Source organism: Pristis pectinata, chromosome 4 (assembly GCF_009764475.1).
Source record: "Pristis pectinata isolate sPriPec2 chromosome 4, sPriPec2.1.pri, whole genome shotgun sequence".
In the NCBI taxonomy this organism is placed as follows: Eukaryota; Metazoa; Chordata; class Chondrichthyes; order Rhinopristiformes; family Pristidae; genus Pristis; species Pristis pectinata.
Genome location: NC_067408.1, coordinates 15984914 through 16009943, shown reverse-complemented (window position 1 = coordinate 16009943; position 25030 = coordinate 15984914). Strand labels below are relative to the sequence as shown.

At 41.3% G+C, this 25030-nt stretch overlaps 2 protein-coding genes across 2 annotated transcripts in view; one reads left to right on the top strand and one right to left on the bottom strand.

The window, feature by feature from the left end:
• LOC127569170 (E3 ubiquitin-protein ligase SH3RF1-like) overlaps window positions 1-9374 on the bottom strand; it is a 61682-nt gene extending 52308 nt beyond the window's left edge. Inside the window, exon 1 of the mRNA XM_052013560.1 lies at window positions 8997-9374. Within this exon, the coding sequence (XP_051869520.1) occupies window positions 8997-9374 (378 nt within the window). The remainder of the gene's footprint in view (window positions 1-8996) is intronic.
• Window positions 9375-16118: 6744 nt separating this feature from the next.
• On the top strand, window positions 16119-24775 carry LOC127569169 (glutaredoxin domain-containing cysteine-rich protein 2). The gene is made up of 3 exons (XM_052013559.1): window positions 16119-16457; window positions 19404-19595; window positions 24596-24775. Exons 1-3 carry the CDS (start codon window positions 16119-16121, stop codon window positions 24773-24775), a joined length of 711 nt encoding a protein of 236 aa, XP_051869519.1.
• Window positions 24776-25030: the final 255 nt, after the last annotated feature.

Below are 25030 nucleotides of genomic sequence, written 5' to 3'. Positions count from 1 at the left end.
CTGCACCAGCCTATCACCATCTCTTACCTGCATCTACCTATCACCTCCCTGTGCCCACCCCGCCTCCCCTCTTTTGTCCACCTATCACTGCTCTGCTTCCCCCGCCCCCCTATATATTGGGCTTCCTCTTTTCCTATCTTCAGTCCTGAAGAAGGGTCCTGACACAAAATGTTGACCGTCTGCTTTTCTCCATGGATTCTGCCTGGCCTGCTGTTCCTCCAGTATCATAGTGCTTTTCATCTAGATTCCAGCATCTGCAGTCCTTTGTTTCTCAATCATTAGACTGATCGTCTCCAACCATCCAACCCACACTGCTCTCCACCAGTTTCCAGGTTGACCTCTCCAACACCCACCAGCAGGAGTAGGATACCAAGCCCTTCAAGCCTGCCCTGTTATTCAATATAAGCATGGCTGATCTATGCTAGTCTCAACTCCTCTTCAGTGCCAGTTCCCCATAGCCCCCAGTTCCTCGATCTTTCAAATAATTATCAATCTCCGCCTTAAATATATCTAATGTTCTGGCCTCCACCACCCTTGGGGGCAGAGAATTCCAGAGACTGACTACTGTCCGAGTGAAGAAATTTCTACACACCTCAGTATTAATGAGTGCAGTGCCCAGCAGAGTCTCTGATGCAGCAATGAACAGCAAATGGGTGACGTGCCAGAGCTCTGCTGTGGCTGCTCGGGATGACCCTGTGGCAAGGGAGTTCAGGGTCTACGTGACCTTGACCTCCACTGGGAGAGGGTCCAGGTATGAGGGCATGGACGAAGGTCTCAGTTGGGACTGGCTGAGAGGTACGGGTAGCATGTGATGTTCTGAAAGCTCTCTGGGCATAGAGTCATAGAGTCATACAGCATGGAACCAGGCTCTTTGGCCCAACTCATCCATGCGGATCAAGACACCCAGGGCAGGCATGGTAGCTTAGTGGTTAGCATAATGCTATTACAGCACCAGTGACCTGGGTTCAATTCCGACCACTCTCTGTAAGGAGTTTGTATGTTCTCCCTGTGTCTGTGTGGGTTTCCTCCAGGTGCTCCAGTTTCCTCCCACATTCCAAAGACGTACAGGTTAGGAAGTTGTGGGCATGCTATGTTGGTGCTGGAAGCGTGGCGACACTTGCGGGCTGCTCCCAGAACACTCTAGGCAAAAGGTGTATTTCACTGTGTGTTTCGATGTACATGTGACTAATAAAGATATCTTATCTTAGCTAAGCTAGTTCTATTTACCTGCGTTTGATACATATCCCTCTAAACCTCTTTGTAGTTGGACATGGTTTTGATTCCTGCTCCAAGGTGCCTGATCTATCCAGAATGATCAGCCATGAAGATAACAATGCCAGCAGTATTGAGACCTGCTGGCAATGTCTGTGCTGAGTCACCACTGAAAGAGCATTCTTATTGCTGAAGAAAACTCTCACTGACAGTTTCAGCACACCCTAAGAACTGAAAAGGTGTTTGAGCAGCAACCAGTGAGTTCGACAGCTCAGTTCTCCAATGAGTTCTGGCAGTGCCTGCAGGATGCCCTTAAAGAGCAAGCAAGGCAACAAACTCGTGTGATGTGCCTCACATTCTGCTGAGACTGTTCTACAATGATTGTGGGCTGGAGCTTCCATTTGATGCATATCTGATGCCAGGATAACTTCGGACATGGATTATGTCAGGAAATGTTGGTCTAATGGCACAATATCTTCACTTGGAAATAGAACACCAGTATGATGAATCCTATCTGGATGCATCATGGCTTGGTATGGCAACTGCTCTGCCCAGGACCAAAAGGAACTGCAGAGAGTTGTAGACACAGCCCAGCACATCACGGAAACCAGCCTCCCCTCCATGGACTCTTACCTCTTGCTGCCTTGGTGAAGCAGCCAGCATAATCAAAGACCCCACCCACCCGCGTCATTCTCTCTTCTCTCCTCTACCATCAGGCAGAAGATACAGAAGCCTGAGGGCACGTACCACCAGGCTCAAGGACAGCTTCTATTCCACTGTGATAAGACTATTGAACGGTTCCCTTATACAATGAGATGGATTCTTGACCTCACAATCTACCTTGCACCTTATTGTCTACCTGCAATGCACTTCCCTGTAGCTGTGACACCTTACTCTGTATTCTGTTATTGTTTTTACCCTGTACTACCTCAATGCACTGTGTAATGAATTGATCTGTACGAATGGTATGCAAGACAAGTTTTTCACTGTACCTCGGTACAAGTGACCATAATAAACCAATACCAATACCAATAAAATGAACTTTTGTGTGCTTAGCATCTAAAATGTGGGAACTGATTGATCCAATTTGATCGACATACATGTTTGTTGGGTTGCTGATTTAATGCATCTTTCCCGGCTTTAAATAATTTCGAGGCCGTCAACCCCTTAATGATTATTGACCCTGCAAGAGTAAGTATTGATGTAAGGGTAATCTAATTACCTAGCACTGTGAGGGCATTTGGTGAATCTGATGAAACTAGCCCTGTAGAATTTATGGGTACTGCAATGGCATCTGGTGCTATAAGTCACAGAGTCATTGAACCATATATCAGGGAAACAGGACTTTTGGCCCAACAAGTCCATGCTGATCTACAGATACACATTTACACTAATCTCATTTTTTTCTCCCACATTCCCATCAACTTCCTCAAATTTTACTACTCCCCTACACAATAGGGGCAATTTACAGTGCCCAAATAACCTACCATCTTGCACATCTTTGGGATGTGGAATGAAACCAGAGCACCTGAAGGAAACCCACATGGTCACAAGAAGAATTTAACATCGGAGGTCAGGATCGAACAGGGGTCACTGGAGCTGTGAGGCAGAATCTCTACCAACTCTGCCAATGTACCATTGCAATGTGATAAAAGCAGAGCAGACAGCTAAAACATGGCATGTGTCTGTTAAACGAGGGTAGCCAACAGTGAGGCTAGTTACCACTGTAATAAATGGAGCTGAACTGGTAGTTTGCACAGTGAAGGTGTTTATTGCTTTGAGGATCCTAACAAAACCAGAGTGGGGCTAACTGCTGAATTTTACTTATGACACTGCACACAAACCATGTTTTCAATTAGGATTGACACAGTTCTATAATTACAACTGTGAGCAGCATAGTTTCATTTTTTACAAACAACTTTGCCCTCTTATCTCAATAAAAATAAATTGATGACAGCCCAGTTTTCCTTCTGCCTCATTATGCATTATAGTTCCTGCAAATGCTCACATCGTAACACTGCTCAAACATATACTGTATAATGAGGAAAAATGATTCTAACATGCAGTGATCTTTGGCTCTCCTTGAGATGTATCTTACAATCCAATTCCCCTTGTTGATGACTGCCTTAAACATCAATAGCAAATGTACTGAGCCAGCATCTGGATACCCTAGGAATTTTGGTCCATTAATAATTTATTTGGGAAGGCAAACAGTTAGCTTTGCTGGACTTTGTAATTGCATGAGCTCAGTTTGATCATGCATTGTAAAAGGTTTGCGTAGATGCACTTTGAACAAGCTATACTCGGGAGACCCAAGTGACTACTGATTGGACTTAACCTGCCAATTGCACAAACTAGATAGTCTGATCCAGTTACCTAGGCAACACAAGAATAAAAATAACAGGATATAATACCAAAGCACTTGAATCAGGCAGAGGACAAAATAATTTGAACACTTGCATGATACTGTTACTTTGCAGCTACCTGTAAGTGTACCATTTATGCCAATCAGATACAGATTGGATGTGGGGGAGGGGCGGATTTTATCTGACTTCACCCAAATGGAACAAGTTGGAGATCTGTATAACATTCAATCATAGATGAAAATCAAAAAACTGTAGATGCTGGAAATCAGAATAAAGCACCAAAAACGCGAGAAACACTCAGTTGGTCAGGCAGCATCCGCGGAAAGAGAAACAGAGGAAACTTCTCAGGTTGAAGATGTGAAGTGTTTGATGAAGGGTTCTAAACCTGAAAGGGGAACTCTTTCTCTTTCAGCAGGTGCTGCTTGACCTGATGAGTGTCTATAAAGTTCCATATTTGGCCTTTCCACTGGTTACTATTTTAACTATTTACTGCAGTTCCAATGCTGAAGTAAATTTGCAAATCAGTTTATTATTGTCATATGTACCATGGTACGTTGAAAAACTATTTTGCATGCCATCCACACAGATCATTTTATCACATCAGTACATTGAGGTAGTTCAAGGGCGAAGCAATAACAGAACGCAGAATAAAGTGTTACAGTTACAGAGAAAGTGCAGTGCAGGCAGACAATAAGGATCAAGGCCAGGACAAGGTAGATTGTGAGTTCAAGAGTCCATCTTATCATTCAATAGTCCATTCAATAGTCTTATATGGCCGGGATAGAAACTGTCCTTGAGCCAAAAGCTTTCAGGCTTTTGTATCTTCTGCCCAATGGGAGGGGGGAGAAGGGAGAATGTCTGGGGTGGAAGGGGTCTTTGATTATGCTGGCTGCTTTACTGAGGCAGCGAGAAGTGTAAACAAAGTCCATGGAGGGGAGGTTGGTTTTCATGATGTGCGGAGCTGTATCCACAACTCGCTGCATTTTGTTGTGGTCTAGGGCAGAGCAGTTCCCATACCAAGCTGTGATACATTGTCATTTATTGCATCCGGTGCTCCCAGTGCAGCCTCCTGTACATCGGTGAGACCCGACGCAGATTGGGTGACCACTTCGTCGAGCACCTTCGCTCCATCCGCCACAACAGCCAGGACCTCCCGGTGGCCACCCACTTCAATTCCACATCCCACTCCCACACTGACATGTCTATCCATGGCCTCCTCCACTGCCACATTGAGGCTAGGCGCAGGTTGGAGGAACGACACCTCATATTCCACCTTGGGAGTCTCCAACCTGATGGCCTTAACATCGATTTCTCTAACTTCCAGTAACCCGACCCCTTCTTTTTCTTTTCACTCCCCCACTCCTTTGTCTTCCCTTATTCTTATGGCTCCCTTCCCCCACCTTGATGACCTGCCCATCTCTTCTCCTCTCCTCCTCCATCCCTTATTCCATGATCCACTGCCCTCTCCTACTGGATTCCTTCTTCTTCAGCCCTTTGCCTCTTCTACCTATCACCTCTCAGCTTATTACATCTTCTCCCCCTCCCCTACCCACTACCTTCCCCCTCTCACCTGTACTCACCTGTCACCTGCCTGCGTGTGCTCCTCCCCCTCCCCCCACCTTCTTATTCTGGCTTCTGCCCTCTTCCTCTCCAGTCCTGATGAAGGGTCTCAGCCCGAAGTGTGGACTGTTTACTTCCCTCCATGGATGCTGCCTGACCTGCTGAGTTCCTCCAGCACTTTTTGTGTATTGTTCCAGATTTCAGAATCTTTAGATTTTCTTGTGTCATGCATTCGGATAGGATGCTTTCTATGGTGTATCGATAAAAATTGGTGAGGGTCAATGGGGGTATGCCAAATTTCTTTATCCTCCTGAGGCAGGAGCCTTACTCATTTATGCAAAAGAGAGTCCAATGACTTCACTGAGACTCTGATTGCATTTTAATCTGTCTCTAAGATAAGTAAGATAAGATCTTTTTTAGTCACATGTACATCGAAACACACAGTGAAATGTATCTTTGCGTAGAATGTTCTGGGGGCAGCCCACAAGTCTCGCCACAACTTCCTAACCCGTAGGTCTTTGGAATGTGGGAAGAAACTGGAGCACCCGGAGGAAACCCACACAGTCACGGGGATAATGTACAAACTTCTTACAGACAGTGGCAGGAATTGAACCCGGGTCACTGGAGCTGTAATAGCTTTACGCTAACTGCCACACTACTGCGCCTAACGCTAGAAACCTGCTCAAACTTTCCCATTCAGGTGAAGGCAGGTCAGCAATTGTCAAGGCAACAGTGGGCCTCCAAACTAAATAGATATCTCTGCTTTCAGACCCTGAAGCAGGATTTCTCCCACTGTTCTTTAAAAATATAGTCACTGTCCACCCTGCCCACTTCCATCCTGTGAGACTTTCTCCAAGCACACTCACAAAAAGTTTCCTGCCAGATGGTGAACCTTTGCATCATGTTAACTGCAACCTCTGATCGCCCAAACATCTGCACCAATTTGCCAACCACCTGCCACAATGTTGGCACCGGAAGCGTGGCAACACTTGAACACTCTACGTAAAAGATGCATTTCACTGTGTGTTTCGAGGTACATGTGATTAATAAAGATATCTACAAAAAAAAATCTACTCTCTGCCTTTCTGGGCAGGCAGCTGACAGTAATTGAAAACTCCCTCGCATTTTCTGCTGGATTGGCATGTTGAAATAAACCCATTGCAAATAACTTCCCAGGACAGTTGCAATGGGAATTCAAGAGTAGAAAAAAGTCATAGAGTCATGGAGTAATACAGCACGGAAACAGGCCCTTCAGCCCAACTTGTCCATTCTGACCATGGTGCCCGCCAAACTAGTCCCATTTATCTACATTTTGCCCATATCCCTCTAGACCTCTCCTATCCATGTATTTATCCAAGTGTCTTTTAAGTGTTATTATTGCAACCACCTCAACCACTTCCTCTGGCAGCTCCTTCCATATATGCACCACCCTCTGTATGAAGAAGTCACCCCCTCGGGTTCATTTTAAATCTTTCATCTCTCTCCTTAAACATATGCTCTCTAATTTTTAGTTCTCTTTCCCTGGGAAAACGATGACGTGTGTTCACCCTATCTATAGCCCCCTTGATTTTATACACCTCTATAAAGGTCACCGCTCAATCTTCTATGTTCCAAAGAATAAAGTCCTAGCCTGTCCCACCTCTCCCTGTAACTCAATCCCTCGAGTCCTGGCAGCATCCTTGTAAATCTTCTCTGCATTTTGTCTAGTCTGATAATGTCTTTCCTATAACAGGGTGACCAAAGCTGTACACAATACTCCAGACAAAAAACAGTGAGTATGAGAGACAAGTAATCACAAGAAACAGAGATGTTTAAGGAGAAGCTGGATAAGAATGCGACTTGGAAAGGAGTAAGAGCAAATATTAATGGATTTAGTTGGCAGGAGGCTCAAGTGGAACATATATTGTGGCATACAGCTGGACCAAACAGCTTAGCAAAAGTCTAATGTCAGAGCTGAGTTAGGATAAGGAGTAATTAAAGAAACTGGGGACACCTGTTTAAAGAAAGATGAGGTTAAATATAATTATTGACGGAATATTTATAACAGGCAGAGGGGATGTTCACAGATTGAGGTCTGGGATGTTTTAAGTCCTGAGGCTTTTATGTCTGCTGTCTTCATGTATCAAATGCCAAATCCCATTCACACCTTTTGCTTGCTGAACTGCATTAATATAAACTAATGTTCTCTTCGATATTTTCAGATTCCTCCATGACACACCACCTTATCTCCTTCTGCCCGACAAAACTCTGACATTCTGCACTCCTCTAGTTTTGTGCATCCTCTTTTTCATCACCTCATCAGTGATGAATGAGCTTTTATTGGCTTTCACCTGGCACACTGGAAATCCTTCCCTTAATTATTCCCTGCCCTTCCACTCTCTACCTTTTGTCATCCTTCTTAAAACCTACTTTCTCCAAGCTTTTAAATATCTATCCTAATATCTCCTTGTGTGGCTCAGTATCAAATTTGATTTGATAGAAATCACATGAAGCACCTTGGTATATTTAATTACATTAGAAGTGCTCTAGTGTACCATGAAAGGATGTGAATCTAAGCTCCCTTACGCTATAATCAGATGTACATTAGGGTTCCCTTGTCTCAAGTCTGTCACTCTGAAGATCAACCCTTGATTAGTCTTTATGATCAGAGTCAGTTTTCAATATATCATACTGTGAGCTTACATCAATGAAGAGAAATTATCAAACATATTTTATGAGCGTTTTGATTAGTAGAGAGAAGCACAGAGCCACAAACTTTGTACTGAAAGATGAGATTAGGCTGAGTAGTCCTTTTCTGACTGATGGGTCAAATGGCTTTGTGTGTACTTATTTTTCTTGAAAGGAGATGTGCAGGACAAGTTTTTTTTACAAGAGAGTGGTGGGTCCTTGGAAAAGGCTGCCAGGGACAGTGGTGGAAGCAGATATGATAGTGGCGTTTAAGAGGCTGTTAGACACATGATTATGCAGGGAATGGAGGGATATGTATCAGGAACAGGCAGAAGGGATTTAGTTTAACTTGGCATCGTGTTCGGCGCAGGCATCGAGAGGGAAGGGCCTGTTCCTGTGTTGTACTGTTCAATGTCCTATATTGTTTGATTCTCTGAAGATTTTTGCTTCTTTCAGGTGACTCTAATTTGACTCCAGCGGCAGGTATGAGAAAATTGTGCGTTAACCCACAGGGCACTGCCACTCTTCCATCAAAATATAATTTCAAGAATCTGACTGATGTTGGACCAGATAAAGTATAAATAGCTGAACCTAACGGAATCATCTGCAACCTCTAAAATTAACTGTTCAGCTGTAGACACCAGTAGTTTTGGGAGGATTGGATTGCAGAGGACGGGGAACAACTATCCTCTACATAAAAGGCATATTCACTTCATTCTCATGACAATTTACACTACATCTCATCAACATTTTGAACATTTGTTTCAAGATTTGTGACAATCAGAGCATGGCAACCAAAAGCAGAGGAGAGGAATGCAGAACATTGCTCACTGATGCTCCCAGGATATCTCAAAGGGGACTAAAGACACAAACACGATGCTAAGCTATCAAGACATCCCATATTTTTTCCCATTATTAAGAAATCCAATAGCAGAGGACATGCATTTAAGGTGAGAGAGGGTAGGTTCAGAACAGACGTGAGGTACGTTTTTTATTGAAATCCAGGAAAATTTGTATAAAATTCCTCAAGCAACAGTTATCAATGAAATTGTTCAATAAAAGTGGCCCTTTACTATGAGTGACTCTCAGAATATTTAGGGACAGGCAATAAGTGTGGTGATATTCGCACCCTGAAAAGAAACGTGATAAATCGCTTTCTGGATGCTAAAAATAAAGTAGCTTAAGTATTACCTTATCTGTCGGGCTCCTGACACCAGGAAGTGTGTTCACCAGACTGGTGTGCAAATTCACTGGGTCTGTGCTTCTTTTTCCCTGGTCCTGATTTGCAGGATCCTGAGCCGTTTGAGGAGGAATGACCCTTCCATTGCTTTGCCCATACTTAATGCCATCCAGCAGGCGAACCAGCAGCAAGTTAACTGGCAGTTCTTCAATGCTACATGTAACTGGAGTCCTGCATTCTGGGCACCGGAGTTCTTTCCTGGAGTTGAATATCCTGTGGAGACAGGGCTTGCAGAAAGTATGCTGGCATGGCAATACCTTGGCAGTGGCATCCAGCCTTTCAAAGCAGACAGGGCATTCCAGCAGGTCCAACAAGGCCAGATCATCCATTCTACTTCCACAATACCATCTCATCAAAACACAATCACCCTGGAAATCAAGCAGGAAAATGGGTTAGGCTTAAAGAAGGTTTATAACTGACTATTTGCTTTGAACTTGCTTATGTATTCATTATTATAAAGTGATCTTCATGGGTACACAAAATAGAAGTCTTTTCAAAACTCTAGCTGAAGAGCTGCTGGTACGTTTTGCAATGACTGGTGCATGCTGACAAATACTGGTGGTTTCCTCTGCTTTGTAGACCAGGAGGAGCTTGATTGCACAATTTATAATCCAGAAACATGTGCTAATGATCAAAAGGTAAGATTTCAAATTCCACCAGAGCATCTGCAGAATTGAACTTCAGTTAATTCAATAATCTGGAATTAAATTAATAAATTGGAATAAAAACTCATTTGCTCCATTAACGTCCTTCAGGGAAGAATATCTGGGCAACCCTATATCTGACTCCAGATCCGTAAAAGGTGGTTGCTTGACAATAAAAAGGCCAGCAAGTTAATCAGTCCAAACGGTCACTCACATTATGCAATAAATGTCATCCTTGCAGTGACGTCTGCATACTGTGAAGGAACCAAACAAGATACTCATTTCCTGAGATAGAAGCTATAGAAGTGTGTCATACAGTCCACTTGATTAATATTGGTCCTCCCACAATATTCTGCAGTTTTTTTAAAATTAAAGTTTCCCAAGGTGTAAACCCCCTCTTCCAAGAATGAGCTGTGAAGCCAGGGACACCAGAAATTTACTTGCCTCCTGAAATCAGCCTGCTGAATTTTGATTCATGTGAGAAAAGCAGAAGATTGTCTTGGAGTTAACCCAAATCACCTTTCTAACGAGGGGCTGCTGGATGTAAACTAGAAATGAGAATTCCTGGTGTCTTTTCCTTTCATGTACAGGGGTGTCAAGACTGAGTGCCACAAATAATATTTCACTGGAATTAGCATTCATTGGGAACTGAAGATAAAAGATTCTGGTTTATGCAGTTCTTTTTAACATTACCTACTGCATCAAGTACAAGCAAAATTCTTCCAATAAATTTTCAATGCCTTTGCTTGTCTGATGGCTCAAAACAACTTTATTGACATGGTCAGGTTATAGTGGTTGCATACTCGAAATGGCAAAACCTTCGTAAGGTATACATATCACTTCCTGTCACACATCTACCATAATCAATCTTCACTTCTTGAATACTTTACGACATTGTAACACTCCTAAGTTTATGTAAACCTTTCTGATGGTAGTACAAATCTGTATGATTGCCTGACAACTACACTATTCTGGTGTTTACCACCTTGTGAAGATTTATGACTAAAAGATTTCCAGCCCTTGGTTGTAGGTAGCTGTGAAGAGATTTGGGCAGCTTGGAATTTAGAAGATTGCTTCACTGTCTTGTTCAAACCTTATAAAATTGACAAATGAAGAAATGGAAAAACGTTTTACATGTGAGGTTCCTATGTTAATACTGAAGCAATCTCAACTCATTCTCAAAGCAAACCAAAGCTTCCCTAAACTGAACTGCCCTAAACCCAGTATAAATTGTCACTAAATTCCTTCTGAGAAAAAGTAAGCAAAACCAATCCTGGACAGATACAGAAAATTGATTGGAACTTAATGAAGATTACTAGGTGTATGTGATCACAACAGAAACGATATATGCTTTAGTGCTCTGATAGCAATGAAATAGGATCATAGAGTCATAGAGAGATAGAGCACAGAGAAAGGCCTTTTGGCCCATTGAATCCATGCCATCCATCAATCACCCATTTACACTAATCATACACTAATCCCTTTTTTTTAATTCTCCCCACATTCTCATCAACTCATCCCCAATTCTGTCATTCACCTACACACTAGGGGCAATTTACAGTGGCCAATTAACGTATCAACCTGCATATTTTTGGGATGTAGCAGGAAACCAGAGCAGCTGGAGAAAACCCAACAGGCTCCCAGGGAGAATGTACAAACAATACACAGAGAGCACTGGAAGTTGGGACTGAACCAGAGTTTCTGGCGCCATGAGGCAGCCGCTCTACTAGCGACACCACTGTGTCGCCCATATTATGGTGGATTAGGGTTGTATCAATTTCACTTTAACACGAGGAGCCAACACAGGTCCCCAGAATCTACTGCATGCCATGACAATTTGTAGCAACAGTTCTTTGACCCACATACATTTTTTACCAGCATGTCATGCAGTTTATTTCTTGGAATACTTCTGATGATACAGCATTCTAGTCATGGTGATCTATAGCAACTAGGTAAGCTGAACACTTTGGTCCCCTTTGAAATTGGAAACAACACAACCAACTGTTCCACATAAATGATGAATGACATTATGGTTTTTAGGGCCGTGTGTACAGATACGGTTTCATTAACCTTGGTGTTCCCAGCTGTATCAGAGGTTGTGGCATCTAAAGCATGCAACAAGTATAACATGACCATGTCAGTAAAGTTGTCTTTAGCCATCAGATCCTTGCTGGTAAGTCAGTACAAGTGACAGCATAATTCTGCAGCTAAGGCATGTTATACTTGAGGCATGGGTGTCTGCCATTGAGCCGTGTTATGAAAAAGGGAAACAGTACCCACCGCCCCAAAACCAGCATTCTTACTTGGCACAGCGTCACACATTTCATCATGAACAACAAAGGTTGAGATGCATTTCAACTGCCATCATCATTGTTATTGATTTTGTCCATGTGATCTTAATTGAGAATATCTGTTAATGTATTTTTCCCCATTACACATTGATACAAAGAGACAAATGGATCAACCTGTACTTGATCCATGTGCTATGAAGCTGTCTCAGAGAAGCCCCTGAAATTAAGTCCGGTTTTTCTTTGCTTCCTCTTTATTGGAAGCACCTGGATTCCACCTCAGCACATTATCTGACAGTGTGGTTAAAACGGGAGTTAAATCACAGATTGTACATTCTGCCACTTTATGCAACTAACCATTGAAAGAACACCTTTTCATATTTATACAGTATAAAATATTGAAGTGGCAAAATTCTCATCAGCATCAATTTCTAAATGTTTTCTCTGTTTACATTAGAGCTCTAATCTTTGCAATTTTCATTCCATGTTGAATGAAAATGCACTTGCTGTACTTGTTACTTATTTGTTATAGATTGATTCAACCAATTATTTAAGAATGCTTGAATTTCCTTGTTACGGATACAATCCTGGCTGCAACATACTGGATTATTTATCACAGACAACAGCTTTCTTAAGTGTCACCTAGATATATTTTGTGGTTCTACCGACCTGTCACTTGAAGTGTATGGAAGACTTGAAGCCTGAAAGAAGTAATGTGAGATCTCTCTTCATTCCAGGGAATAGATTTAATGGAAATCACATCAACAAATCCTTTCTCCAAAGTCGGGTCAGCCCAGGCTGCTGGAAATATCCAGACACCTGTGCATAATCTTCACAAATCACTGCAAAGCTGATTCCTTCGATTGGTTTTGCATCTTGATTTCTGTTCCAATTCATATGCTGTCACTGTGTTGATACAATTTAAACATGCAGTTTCCTTGTCAGTGGACGTAGATCACATTAATTTCCAAACAAACTAAAACAAGAGACAAATTCTGCGCTCTCTTGGTAGTAAAAAAGGTTGGGGGTGAGGGGGTTATGTTTCTTGCCAAGAAACCCCAGCCTAATTAGACATCCAGCCGTGAGATCACGCCACGCAGATCCAGAACAGAAACTGCACCACTGATCGAATTACAAGACAAACGTTAACTACTTCACTGCTATTGGAGAATCTCTGCACACTGCCACATACAACATAAGCTTATGAGATGCAAAGGTTGGATAATCCAGTTTCTGGGAGCAGGAGAGGCAAAGATATTTGTAACAGAAAATTTCCAGCAGTGTTCAGCTAATACCACACCCATTTGGGAGCACTGATAATACCATTGCTCCTGAATGAAACAAGATTCATTTTGAGGCAGGCAAAGAGTTCCCTCTGCTGGAATCACTTGTAATGCCTTCTCCTTCATGTATACAAAGATTTGTGTACAGACACGCAATTTAATTCCAGGGAGCTCTGAGGCAGAATATAAATAGCCATTCAGCTGCGTGAAGGAGGTGAACTGTGGCAAGTGCAAAGCCAAAAAGCATTGTATAAAGGGATCACTGCTGACTGAGAAGAGCAGATGTAGGCAGCTGTCTACCTGTCTCAGATCATTCAGCCACAAGGAAAGAAATCAGCTACAGGGCTGATTAATGCAATTGGCTGTATGGTGGAGGTTTTGCTGAAAGCCTCAACACTTGTTCATGGTTGGCAAATGAATCATACATAGAAATACTGTCACAAGAGCAATATAGAGCAAATATCAGAAAGCTGAAAAGCAAAAGAACGCTACAGAAGCACCAACAGCTCAGGCTGTATTTCTCGTGGGATAAATAGTTAACATTTCAGATCAATGACCTACTATTAAGTTCAAGATTGACATTACTAATCTGGGTGTTACAAGCAAGAGGGGAGAAAATGGCTTTATTAGAAAACTTGCAAATTTGATTACATAATGAAAGTTCTGACACAGGCAAGTCAGGGATCAAGCCCGGTTCAACAAGGAGCGTAGATGAGTATATCAGGAGTAGCACCTGACATACCTAAAGGTGATGTGCCAGCCTAATGAGAAAGCAGCATCAGATGATCAACAACAGAAACAGCAGAGCTGAACAATCCCACAGCCAGAGCATCAAGTCAAAATTCTGCAGTGCTTCAAATCCAGCCCTGGATGGTGATGGGCAATTCAACAACCAATGGAAGGAGGAGGTTACATGAACATTATTCGCCTCGGTAATGATGAAGTGTAGCACATTAGTATAAAAGGCATGTCCCGAACAGCTGCAACTACCTTCAGCCAGAAGCACAAGTGAATGTTTTAGCTTGACCATCTCCTGAGGCCTCCAGCATCAGAGAAGTCAGCACTCAGCCAATTTGATTCACTCCCCATGATTCCAGGAAACAGCTAATTACATCAAATAAAGCAAAAGCTATAGGCCTAGACCATCTCCCAGCTGAGGTGCTGAACACATCGCTCCAGAGCTCCAGTCCTGCACCAGCCGATCTCTCCAGTATAGCTGCAACACTGCCATCTACCTGAAATTATGGAACATTGCCCAGTTTACAAACCCCTGTTCACAAATCCAGTTGAGTTGAGTTTGTTGTCATGTGCACAAGTACGGTGAGGTACAGGGACAATGAAAAACTTGCTTGCAGCAGCATCTCAGACACGTGGGTTCAGGCAACCCACAGAATATAAATTATACAAGACAGTGAAGGGAAAAAAAATTATTGTGCCACAGCTGGAGACAAGTCCATGATAGTGCAAGAGGTGGTCTGTTTCTGAGGTTGGGTTAGGGCAGTGCAGGTCAGTTCAAGAACCCTATGGTTGTAGGAAAGCAGCTGTTCCTGAACCTGGTGGGGTGGGGCTTCAGGCTCCTGTACCTCCTGCGTAATGCTAGCAGTGAGAAGAGGGCATGACCCAGATGGTGGGGCTCCTTGAAGCCTCCTGTATATGTTGTCTATGGTGAGGAGGGTTTTGCCCATGATGGACTGGGCCTTGTCCACAATCCTCTGTGGCCTCTTATGTTCCTGTGCATTGGAATTGCTGTACCAGGCCAGGATGCAACGCATCAGGATACTTTCAACAGTGCATCCGTAGAAGTTTGATTGACTATTGCCAATCAGACTGCACCCAAAGTGAAAAGAAATGTCACGAATGGCACTTCCCAGCACCACTTGCTCGCCAATAACTTGATCGCTGATGCTGGCTCATGTTCAGCCTGGTTTATTCAGCAGGAGCTCTTGTTACAACCTTTATTCCCAACCTGGACTATAGAGCTGATTTATGGAGGTGAGGTGAGATTGACTGTCCTAGAAATGTGCAGCTTTTCAGATAATGAAGGAGCTCGTGCCTGCATTTAATAAAACCAGAACAATGGTTCAGCTTGGACTGCGGAGCACACAGGGAAACCAATTAATTAACGTATAGTGACAATACGCAACAGGACAGATTGAAGATGATTCTCCTGATAATTAACTTGGGTGACAATCCTGCTGTAAGTGACTGAGAAAGATTTTATGTTCGCAACTTCTATGCAACTATCCTCCACTCACTGAATTTTTTTCTGGGAACCTTCCCCATTTTTATTGGTAGAATTTGCTAAAATTTCTGTTACTTCCACTCTTGAGATTGAATCTGTTTTTGGAAGAAATCGAAGATGTAAAAGGAAAATTCCAACAGCATATCCAAGTGTCAGACAGATCAATTTATTTCATTCATAAACTTTAAAGTAGGCTATGTAACAAAGGTTACTGGAGCAGTAGAACATTCCAAACCTATACAGGAATAGTGGTGTTAATTCAAAAGCATTACACATGTACACGTACACATTGATGGAGTGTGTTTCAGCTGAAAGTCTATTACTCAGATGTATAATTAACAAAATGAATGTAACAGTACAGCTTCAACAGTGGCTCTCATTTTAATTGCTGCCTGAGAATAGATTGCCCTGCAGTGTTGTAGATACTTACACACACATGTAATTGTTTAATTAGTTGGCATCAGCCTAGTATATATGATCCCACCACTGAATTATACATTACAGGCTAGCAGGAGAGCAGAATAAGCTTCTCCACAGCACTCTCTGCACACGACGCAAGCATTGAGGTTTTTTTTTATTTCTGGAGATTTAACAGTTGAATTGACTAAAGTTGTGAATGGAGGAACTCCGCAGTAAATTAAGAAAGAGGTTTGAACCCAAGCCCAGGAAAGTGAGATTTCGCATCTCTTCTGCCTACAGTGGCCGTGTCCTGAAGCAGGTTTATGAGGATGGGTCAGAGTCAGAGGAACTAGAGGATGAGGCTCCTCACAGGACTCTGAAGTCACAACTAAGTGAAAACTTCAGAATGGGGCAAGCTGAAATCCAGGAGAGCTGGCACCAAACTTCCCCTTCCACAACATGCTTGAGGGCACAAAGAATAAACGTTTTCAGAGATGGAGACAGGTACAGCATGACAAATGGTCAGAATCTATTCACCAACCTGACAGCAACTCGCGTAAGTCATTCATTGTACTGTGACTGCATCACTTTCTTAACAAGACAGTGGTGCTAACTTTAGATCATCAGGGATTATTGCATACCTGTTCTGTGGCTGTTTCATATTGTGCTGTTATACAGATAATTCTTAAATTTTTGTCACATTCTGCACAATCCTATGTTAAAATACTGAGTCTGTAGGTGTATAGTTTTCAGGTTAGCCTTAGCAATATCACCTTCACCTTGCTTGATCTTTTAGAGAACGGACATATGCCAAGATTTCCACCCTTGAGATTTATTCATTTTGATAAATATATCAGAAACAAGAGGATAGCCAGGAAAAGAGTGGGTCTCCTTCGGGTGGAGCCAATTGATGTGGGCAAGGTTCCAAAGGAATACGTCACATCTTTGTTCACCAAGGAGAAGGACATGGAAGATAATGAGTTCAGGAAGGGGCATGTGAATAATCTGAAGCAGGTCAGTATTAAGAAGGAGGAGGTGTTAAGTGTGTCATGGGGTGATTAAGGGTTGATACATCCTCAGGATTGAATGACATCTATAATACTGGAAGATAGCTAATGTTGTTCCTTTATTTAAGAAGGCAGCAGTGATAAGCCAGGTAACTATATGTTGGTGAGCCTTACGTCAGTGGTAGGGAAATTACTGGAGGAAATCCTAAGGGAAAGATTTTCTGTAAATTTGGAAAGGCAGTGTCTAATCAGGGATAGTCAACATGGCTTTGTGCAGGGGAAATCCTGCATCACTAATTTGATTGAGTTTTTGAGGAGTTAACTAAGAAAATTTATAATGGCAGGGTGGTAGACATCGTCTATATGGACTTTACTAAGACGTTTAACAATGTCCCGCATGATAGGTTGGTCTAGAAGATTAAGGCACATGGCATCCAAAGTGAGTTGGCTAATTGGATCCAAATTTGGATTGGTGATTGAAGGGTAGTGTTGGGAGGATGCTTTTCTGATTGGAAGTCTGTGACCAGTGGTGTACCATAGGAATTGGTGCTGGACCCTTGTTGTTTGTGATGTATACTAGTAAATTGGATGTGAATGTAGGAGGTATGATTAGTAAGTCTGCAGATGACATGAAAGTTGGTGGTCTTCGGGATAGTGAGGAAGGTTGTCTAAGTCTACAGCAGGATATAGATCAGATGGAAAATTGGATAGAGCATTAGCAGATGGAATTTAATCCCGACAACTGCATGTTGGGAGGTCAAACAGGGTCGGACCTATACAGTATATGGTAGTGTGCTAAGGAATGCTGGTGAACAGAGGGACCTTGGGGTTCAAGCACATAGTTCCCTGAAAGTGACAAATCAGGTAGATAGAGTGGTTTCATATGAGAAGGCATTCAATATAAAAATTGGGATGTTATATTGCAACTTTACAAAGCACTGATTAGACTGCACTTGGAGTGTTGAGTGCAGTTCTGGTTGCCACACTACAGGAATGATGTGGCTATATTGATGAGAGTGCAGAGGAAATTCAGCAGGATGTTGCCTAGATTGGAGGACGTTAGTTATTGGGAGCAATTGGATAAGCTGTGTTTATTTTCCCTGGAGTGAAGGAGACTGAGGGCTGACCTGATAGAGGTATATAAAATTATAAGAGGTATAGATAGGGTAGGTAGTCAGAATCTTTTTCCCATGGCAAGGGTATCAAAAACAAGAGGTAGAGGTTTTAAAGGGGATTTGAAGGGAAAGTTTTATATTCAGAGTGGTTAATATCTGGAACTCACTGCAAGTGGAAGTGGGAGAGTCAGATACAATCACTATTCATCACAATCAGATTTATTATCACTGACATATGACGAGAAATTTGTTGCTTTGTGGCAGCAGTACAGTGCAAAGACATAAAATATATAAGCTACTAAAATAAATAAATGGTGCAAAAAAATAGGAATAACGAGGTAGTGTTCATGGGTTCATGGACCGTTAGAAATCTGATGGCAGAGGGGAAGAAGCTGTTGTGTAAATGGAAATGTATATGAAGTGACCCACACTCAATCCTAAATCATTGAGTGTGGGTCACTTCATATGCATTTCCATTTACACAACATTTAAGGGACATTTAGACAGGCACTTAAATAGGCAAGGCATAGAAGGTTATGGACCTAATATAAGCAAATGGGGTCAGTGCAGCTGAGGAAAAAGTCGACATGGGTGTGGTGTGCTGAAGGGCCTGTTTATGTGCATATAACTCTATGAATCTATGAACCACTTGTTATTAAGACTCACCTCTATTAGGACTATGGCCATCATTTCACCTGTTCATTCTGTAGCTCTGTAGCCTTTTCTCAATGTACATTAACTAACCTCAGGTAAATACTCATCCTACTGTAGCCTTTCTCAATATGGTAACTTTCCTGAGCAAAGGGTTTCCACGTACTAAAATATCTTCATGATTTTCAGTATCATAGACCCCATTATTGTTTTATTGTTATAGTTTTAGCTTGGTAAATTAAAATGAACAGTAATATCATATGCCTGCTTAGGATATTTTTCTCAAATTCTTCTCTATTATAAAGTGAGAGTCAAGAAAATACTTGCTTCAACAACATTCATGTCGGGATTACAATACTGGGGAGAGGAACTTCACACAAGTACACTCAGCATTAATACATCACACAACAATATTCAGATTCCTTTATATTAACAGAATGTGCTGATCATGTATTAGCCTTCAAATTTTCGGCTGCTTGGTTTATAAGTATTGATTTGGTTGATTATATCATTATGTATCTTTATCAATGTACAACGCGTTAGTACAAAGTTGGAAGGAGCACTAGCAGATGATGCATTTTGGGAAGTCATATCGGGGTAGGACTTGTATAGCATATTGTGGGGGACTAAGGAACATTGATGAACAGAAAGACCTAGACTTGATTACAGCTGAAAGCCTATCAAATGAGAATTTTTATTTCCAATATAACCTTTGTTAAATATTTCTAGCCATCAAACATATTGAATTTTGGAAAAATTATTATCTACACCAACAACCTCAGGATCATTAAGAAACCGTTAACTCAAAAAGAGGTCATCAGCAAACTTCTCAAAACTCAGCTGACACCCGAGGATGCAACAGATCTGGATGGAAAGGGAGGAGATGAAGAAAAAAATAAAAAGCAAATAGTGACAGCTGAGGTACTTCGTACCATTTTATTAATTTAGTTAAAAAATTCCAATATAAGTTGTTCACAGTATATTAAGAAAATATAATAGATTTCCTTTAGACTTATTCTGATATTCAAAGGCTATAAAGTTTTCAGATTGTATTAACATTGATGCTGGTCCTGTGTTTACCTGTTATCTACACTTAAAATAGATACCTTATTCATGCAAGATATTCTTCAATAGACTCTAATTGATTCTTCACATGGCCATCCACTTAGGATGTTAGAATAATATTTCAATAACTTGATGTCCTGTGGATTGGATTTTTCAATTTGAAGCAGGTTAATAAAAGATCTCCAAATATGTGTTCTACCAGGAGATGGATACAAGTTTCTCGTGAAAGATTGATAACTTGTGTGATAAAAACCTCAATGTTTATCTTAATGTTCATGTCAGCTGTCAGCTTGGTTGAATCCCAGCTGGACTCTTGTCATTTCTCTTCTTCAACAACGATGTTATCTGGAAGAAAGGTGCAAATGTAAAAGGGAAGGTAATTTTATTCATAATATGGAATAGTTAAAGTCAGGATTTTAAAGCATTGATCACCTGTTGCATGCAGTATACTCCTTAGGTATTTTGTTACTGGAAGCAATTCAGTAATAAATAGAAATAAAAGCTCCTAATTTGCAATGATTACATTTTGCTTCTTTTGGACTATTATAGAATCATAGAGTTAGACAGCATGGAAACCGGCCCTTTGGCCCAACTTGTCCATGCTAACCAAATTGCCTACTTGAGCTATTCCTATTTGCCTGTTTGGCCCATATCCCTCTAAGCCCTTTCTATCCATGTACCTGTCCAAATGTCTCTTAACCTTGTAATTGTACCCACCTCTACCAGTTCCACTAGCAGTTTGTTCTATATATCCACCGCCCTCTTTGTGAAAAATATGCCCTTCAGGTCACCTTTAAATCTTTCCCTTCTCACTTTAAGCCTGCACCCTTTAGTTTTGAACACCTCTACCCTGGGAAAGAGACTGTGAATAAGGTGTCAGGCAAGTAGCGATTATAAAAGCCCAGATGAGCTCGATTTTCATCATGTGCTTTTTTTTTGCTTTTAATCATGATCTGCAATCTTAATGATGGTTTGATTTTGGTGATCAAAGAATTAGATCACCAACAATGGGTTTTCTGCTTTCTTTCATTTAGTAACTGATGCTAATGCAAAAGTCAGACATATCGAATAGTGGCAGACGGTATAAGTTCCCGTCAGCTCTTAATATGGTAAGAGCCAGGAAAATTAGATTGGAGGTTAGATCAAAGATTTGCATATGGGAAGGACTTTATCACAAGTCTCACAAGGGGTGAATTGGTGGCCACAAGAGGACATAGGTTTAAGGTGCTGGGGAGTAGATATAGAGGAGATGTCAGGGGTAAGTTTTTTACTCAGAGAGTGGTGAGTGCATGGAATGGGCTGCCGGAAATGGTGGTGGAGGCTGATATGATAGGGTCTTTCAAGAGACTGTTAGATCAGTATATGGAGCTGAGTAAAATAGAGGGCTATGGGTAAGCCTAGTAATTTCTAGGGTAGGGACATGTTCGGCACAGCTTTGTGGGCCGAAGGGCCTGAATTGTGCTGTAATTGTTCTATGTTCTATGTTCTACAAGTCCATTTGGTTTAATCACATGGGATTTTAATCTATATTAAGATTAGGGAAAAAAACAAATGGGCAAAAGTAGCCTTATTGAAAAGTTCATATTTCAGAACAACATGTTCTGGAGTTAACCAGAGAGCAGGCTGATATTGTGCAATGAGGAAGAATTAATTAATGGCCTCATCATGGAGGTAACAGGTTGAAATATACATTCAGTTTGAGGGAGAGAAGAATGAGTCCAATACTAGTATTTTAAACTTAAATGAGGGAATGAAAGTAGAGATAGCTAAAGTGAACTGGCTAATTAGGTTAACGGATCCATCACTGAGATGTAATGGCAGACATGTAAGGGGATCTTTCAGAATAAACAGCATAGGTACACACCAATTCCAACAATAATTGACATTTCAGTTATATCCATGTTTCAGACATGCTGGGTGTTGGTGAAACTTCACCTGGAGTTCTGTGTACAATGTTGATTTCCTTTTTTAAGGAATGATATTAATACATTACAAACAATTCAATGAAGCTTTACAAGACTAATGCTTGTATTGAGTGGGTTCTTTGTCCTATGAGGAAAGATTAGACAGGCTAGGTTTTTATCTGATGGAGATTAGAAGAATGAGAGAGGACTTGACTGAAACATAAGATTCTGAGGGATCTTTACAGGGTGGATGTGGAGAGGATGATTCCTCTGTCTACATTTCTTGCTGCCTCGGTGAAGAAGCCAACACAATCAAAGACCCCCCCCACCCCAGACGTTCTCTCTTCTCCCCCCTCCCAGAAGATACAAAAGTTTGAAAGCATGTACTACCAGGCTTAAGGTCTGCTTCTATTCCACTGTTATAAGACTATTGAATGGACCTCTTGTACAATAAGATGGGCTCTTGACCTCACAATCTACCTCGTCATGGCCTTGCACATTATCAACTTCCTGCACTGCACTTTCTCTTACAGAGAAACACTTTATTCTGCATTCTGTTGTTGCTTCTCCCTTGAACTACCTCAATGTACTGATGTGAAGAAATGAAATGGAGGGCGTGCAAAACAAAGTTACCAATTTACCATCTCGTGGGAGATCTAGATCTAGTCGTCACTGCTTAAGAATAAGGGGTCACTTGCCTATTGAAGACAGAGATAATATAAAATCTTTTCTCTTAGAGGGTTGTGAGCCTTTGGAACACTCTTCCACAAGGAAGCAGGATCTTTGAATATTTTTAAGGTAGAGCTAGATGTATTCATAATAAGTAAGGGAGTGAAAGGTTACAGTCGGTTGATTGGGATGTCAGTTGAGGATACAGTCAAACTAGTCAGGATCTTATTAAATGGCAGAGCAAGTCTGAGGGGTGTGAGGCCAACTTCTGCTCCTAATTTGTATGTTTGTACGTATATTTGTATTACTTACTCATGAATGCATTTACTCTTCCTTCCTAGGGAAAAAAGGAGCCATTTTGGCATAGTAGGATCCCAGAAACAATGATTAGATGAATGCCCAAATTACCTGTTTTGGGCAGTGTTGATACAAAAGGAATATTAACTAGGATGCTGACAGATATCTTTGCAAACCACAATGAATTCACTAATTTCACTCTGAGTCAATTTAATAGGTAGATAGAACCTCAATAAGATGTTATATGATCAGTGACAAAAATTAAAATATGTGAAATAATTTCATACAATCACAGAGATTTACAGTGTGGAAGGAGTCCCAATTGTTATGTTTATGTGCCAGCACTTTGATAAGATAATCCATGATGAGGTTTACTAACCTGTGCTCCCCATCCCCTCAGACCCGCATCTTCATCAGCTTCAAATATTCAAACTATCTCTTCAACAGTCAATTGATCATGACTAAATTTCTCCTGGGTTAAAGCACTTCACAGTAACCTTCTCTACAAAGATATATCACAGTCTGCCTGCTCATCCTCTTAATTATAATTGAACTGATGACCTCTTGAGTATTTCTCACATACCAGGTGAAATAGATTTTCCACATTCAGTCTATCAACATGCTTCATTACTTTAATAACTTCGTTTGAATCTTCTCAAAAGATTTTTTGCTTCAGTGGTTTTGGTCCCAGTATTTCAAACCATGACAGTTTTTATTGTTTGACACTCTCTCTACCATTAATGTGTTCTTTACAAACCTCAGAAAACACAAAACTAAACACAGTGTTCTATTATTTCTGGGTTGGAATATCCGACACTAATAGTCTGATATAAGACTATAAGATGATATATTGGACAGTCAGAGACTGTCCCAGGGCGAAACTGACTAACATGAGGGGGCAGAATTTCAAGGTGATTGGAGGAAGATATAAGTGGAATGTCAGGGGTAAGTTATTTTACATGGAGAGTGGTGGGTGCGTGGAACGCACTGCCAGCAGATGTTGTGGGGGCCGATACATTAGGGACATTTAAGAGACTCTTAGATAGCCACATGAATGATAGAGAAATGGGGGGCTATGTGGGAGGGAAGGGTTAGATAGATATTAGAGCAGGATAAAATGTCGGCACAACATCGTGGGCCAAAGGACCTGTACTGTGCTGTAATGTTCTATGTTCTAAATCAGAAGTTAAGTAACTCAGAGGGAGAATTTTTCAAGGGGTCTTAATATTACCCACCATTATGTGGTCTGAAGCCATAGAGAAGTGTTGCAAACAGATGTTCTATTTTACATTATTTCTAGGGCAATGATGACCATGAGTAATTGTGCTGATCATCAACAAACCAACAGCCAGTATTAGTAGTTGGAGCTGTTTAATTTGGGCCTTACTTCTAACTTGCTGCAGCAAAAGAAAAATGAAATTCACCTGGAAAAACAAATTAAAAAGATGGGAATTGCTGAGTAATGACATTTCAGTTTCTTGCAAAACCTCTTACCTTCAGGGTTTCTGCCAGTCTTCTACTGTTGACGTGGCAGGCAGGTGAGCAGGAGAACAAAGTCAAAGATCTTGGAGTCCCATCATGAAAAAAATGAAAATACTGGAAATACTCAAGAAGAAACAGAGCTATTGTTTCACCCCTGTAGTCTTTGTATCAGGTCTGCTATATTGGGGAGAGCAAGTTTTTAAGCAAAATGATTGCAAAGACTAAACTCCTGGCCAAAGGAAAATGAGTGAATCAGTGACTGAAGAGCAAATGATTTCCCATATGGAAGGTGGAAAGATGGGGAAGGAGACCTCCCTTCAAGGTTTCCTCAAACAACATTGAACAGTTAGAGCACAGAATCATAGAGTCATTTTGAATAAATCTTTCTTTAGATTTTTGAATAGCATATGACAGATGGCACAGAGAAGCATAAAACAGAAAAATAATGGTCAATAATGAAAGGCTATTCACACACTGTCTAATTCTGATTTAAATCTATTCCAGGAGGATGGATCAGAGCCCGTGTGCCTCCACTGTGATGGGGCAGGATGTGTCCCCTGCTCTTTGTGCCACGGAAGCAAACTCTCAATGTTTGCCAATCGATTCAAGGAGTCATTCAGAGCTATACGATGCCCAGGGTGTGATAAGAATGGAGTGCAGCCTTGTCTGACCTGTGCACAATGAAAGCATTAATAAATTCAATAAAGGTCTCCAAACTCTGTTAATTAAACAAGCAATCCCACATGAAGCCTTAGAAAATGCACTGAACTTTTTGGGAGGGTTATGGTGGTGGGAGGTTGGGGGTGGAGCTTTTAATTAAAACCGGAAAATGCTGGAAATACTCAACAGGTTAGTCTGGAAGAAAAACAGAGTTAACGTTTCAGATCAATCTATTTATCCATATATCTATCTGTATATTATATATATTCTATTTTTAGA

Bases quoted from the DNA above. Each gene is read 5' to 3' on its own strand.
- LOC127569169 (XM_052013559.1), top strand. From the start codon at position 16,119: ATGGAGGAACTCCGCAGTAAATTAAGAAAGAGGTTTGAACCCAAGCCC. The intron at 16,458-19,403 runs GTAAGTCATTCA...AAATATTTCTAG, and splicing joins CCAACCTGACAGCAACTCGC to CCATCAAACATATTGAATTT. The intron at 19,596-24,595 runs GTACTTCGTACC...AATCTATTCCAG, and splicing joins AGCAAATAGTGACAGCTGAG to GAGGATGGATCAGAGCCCGT.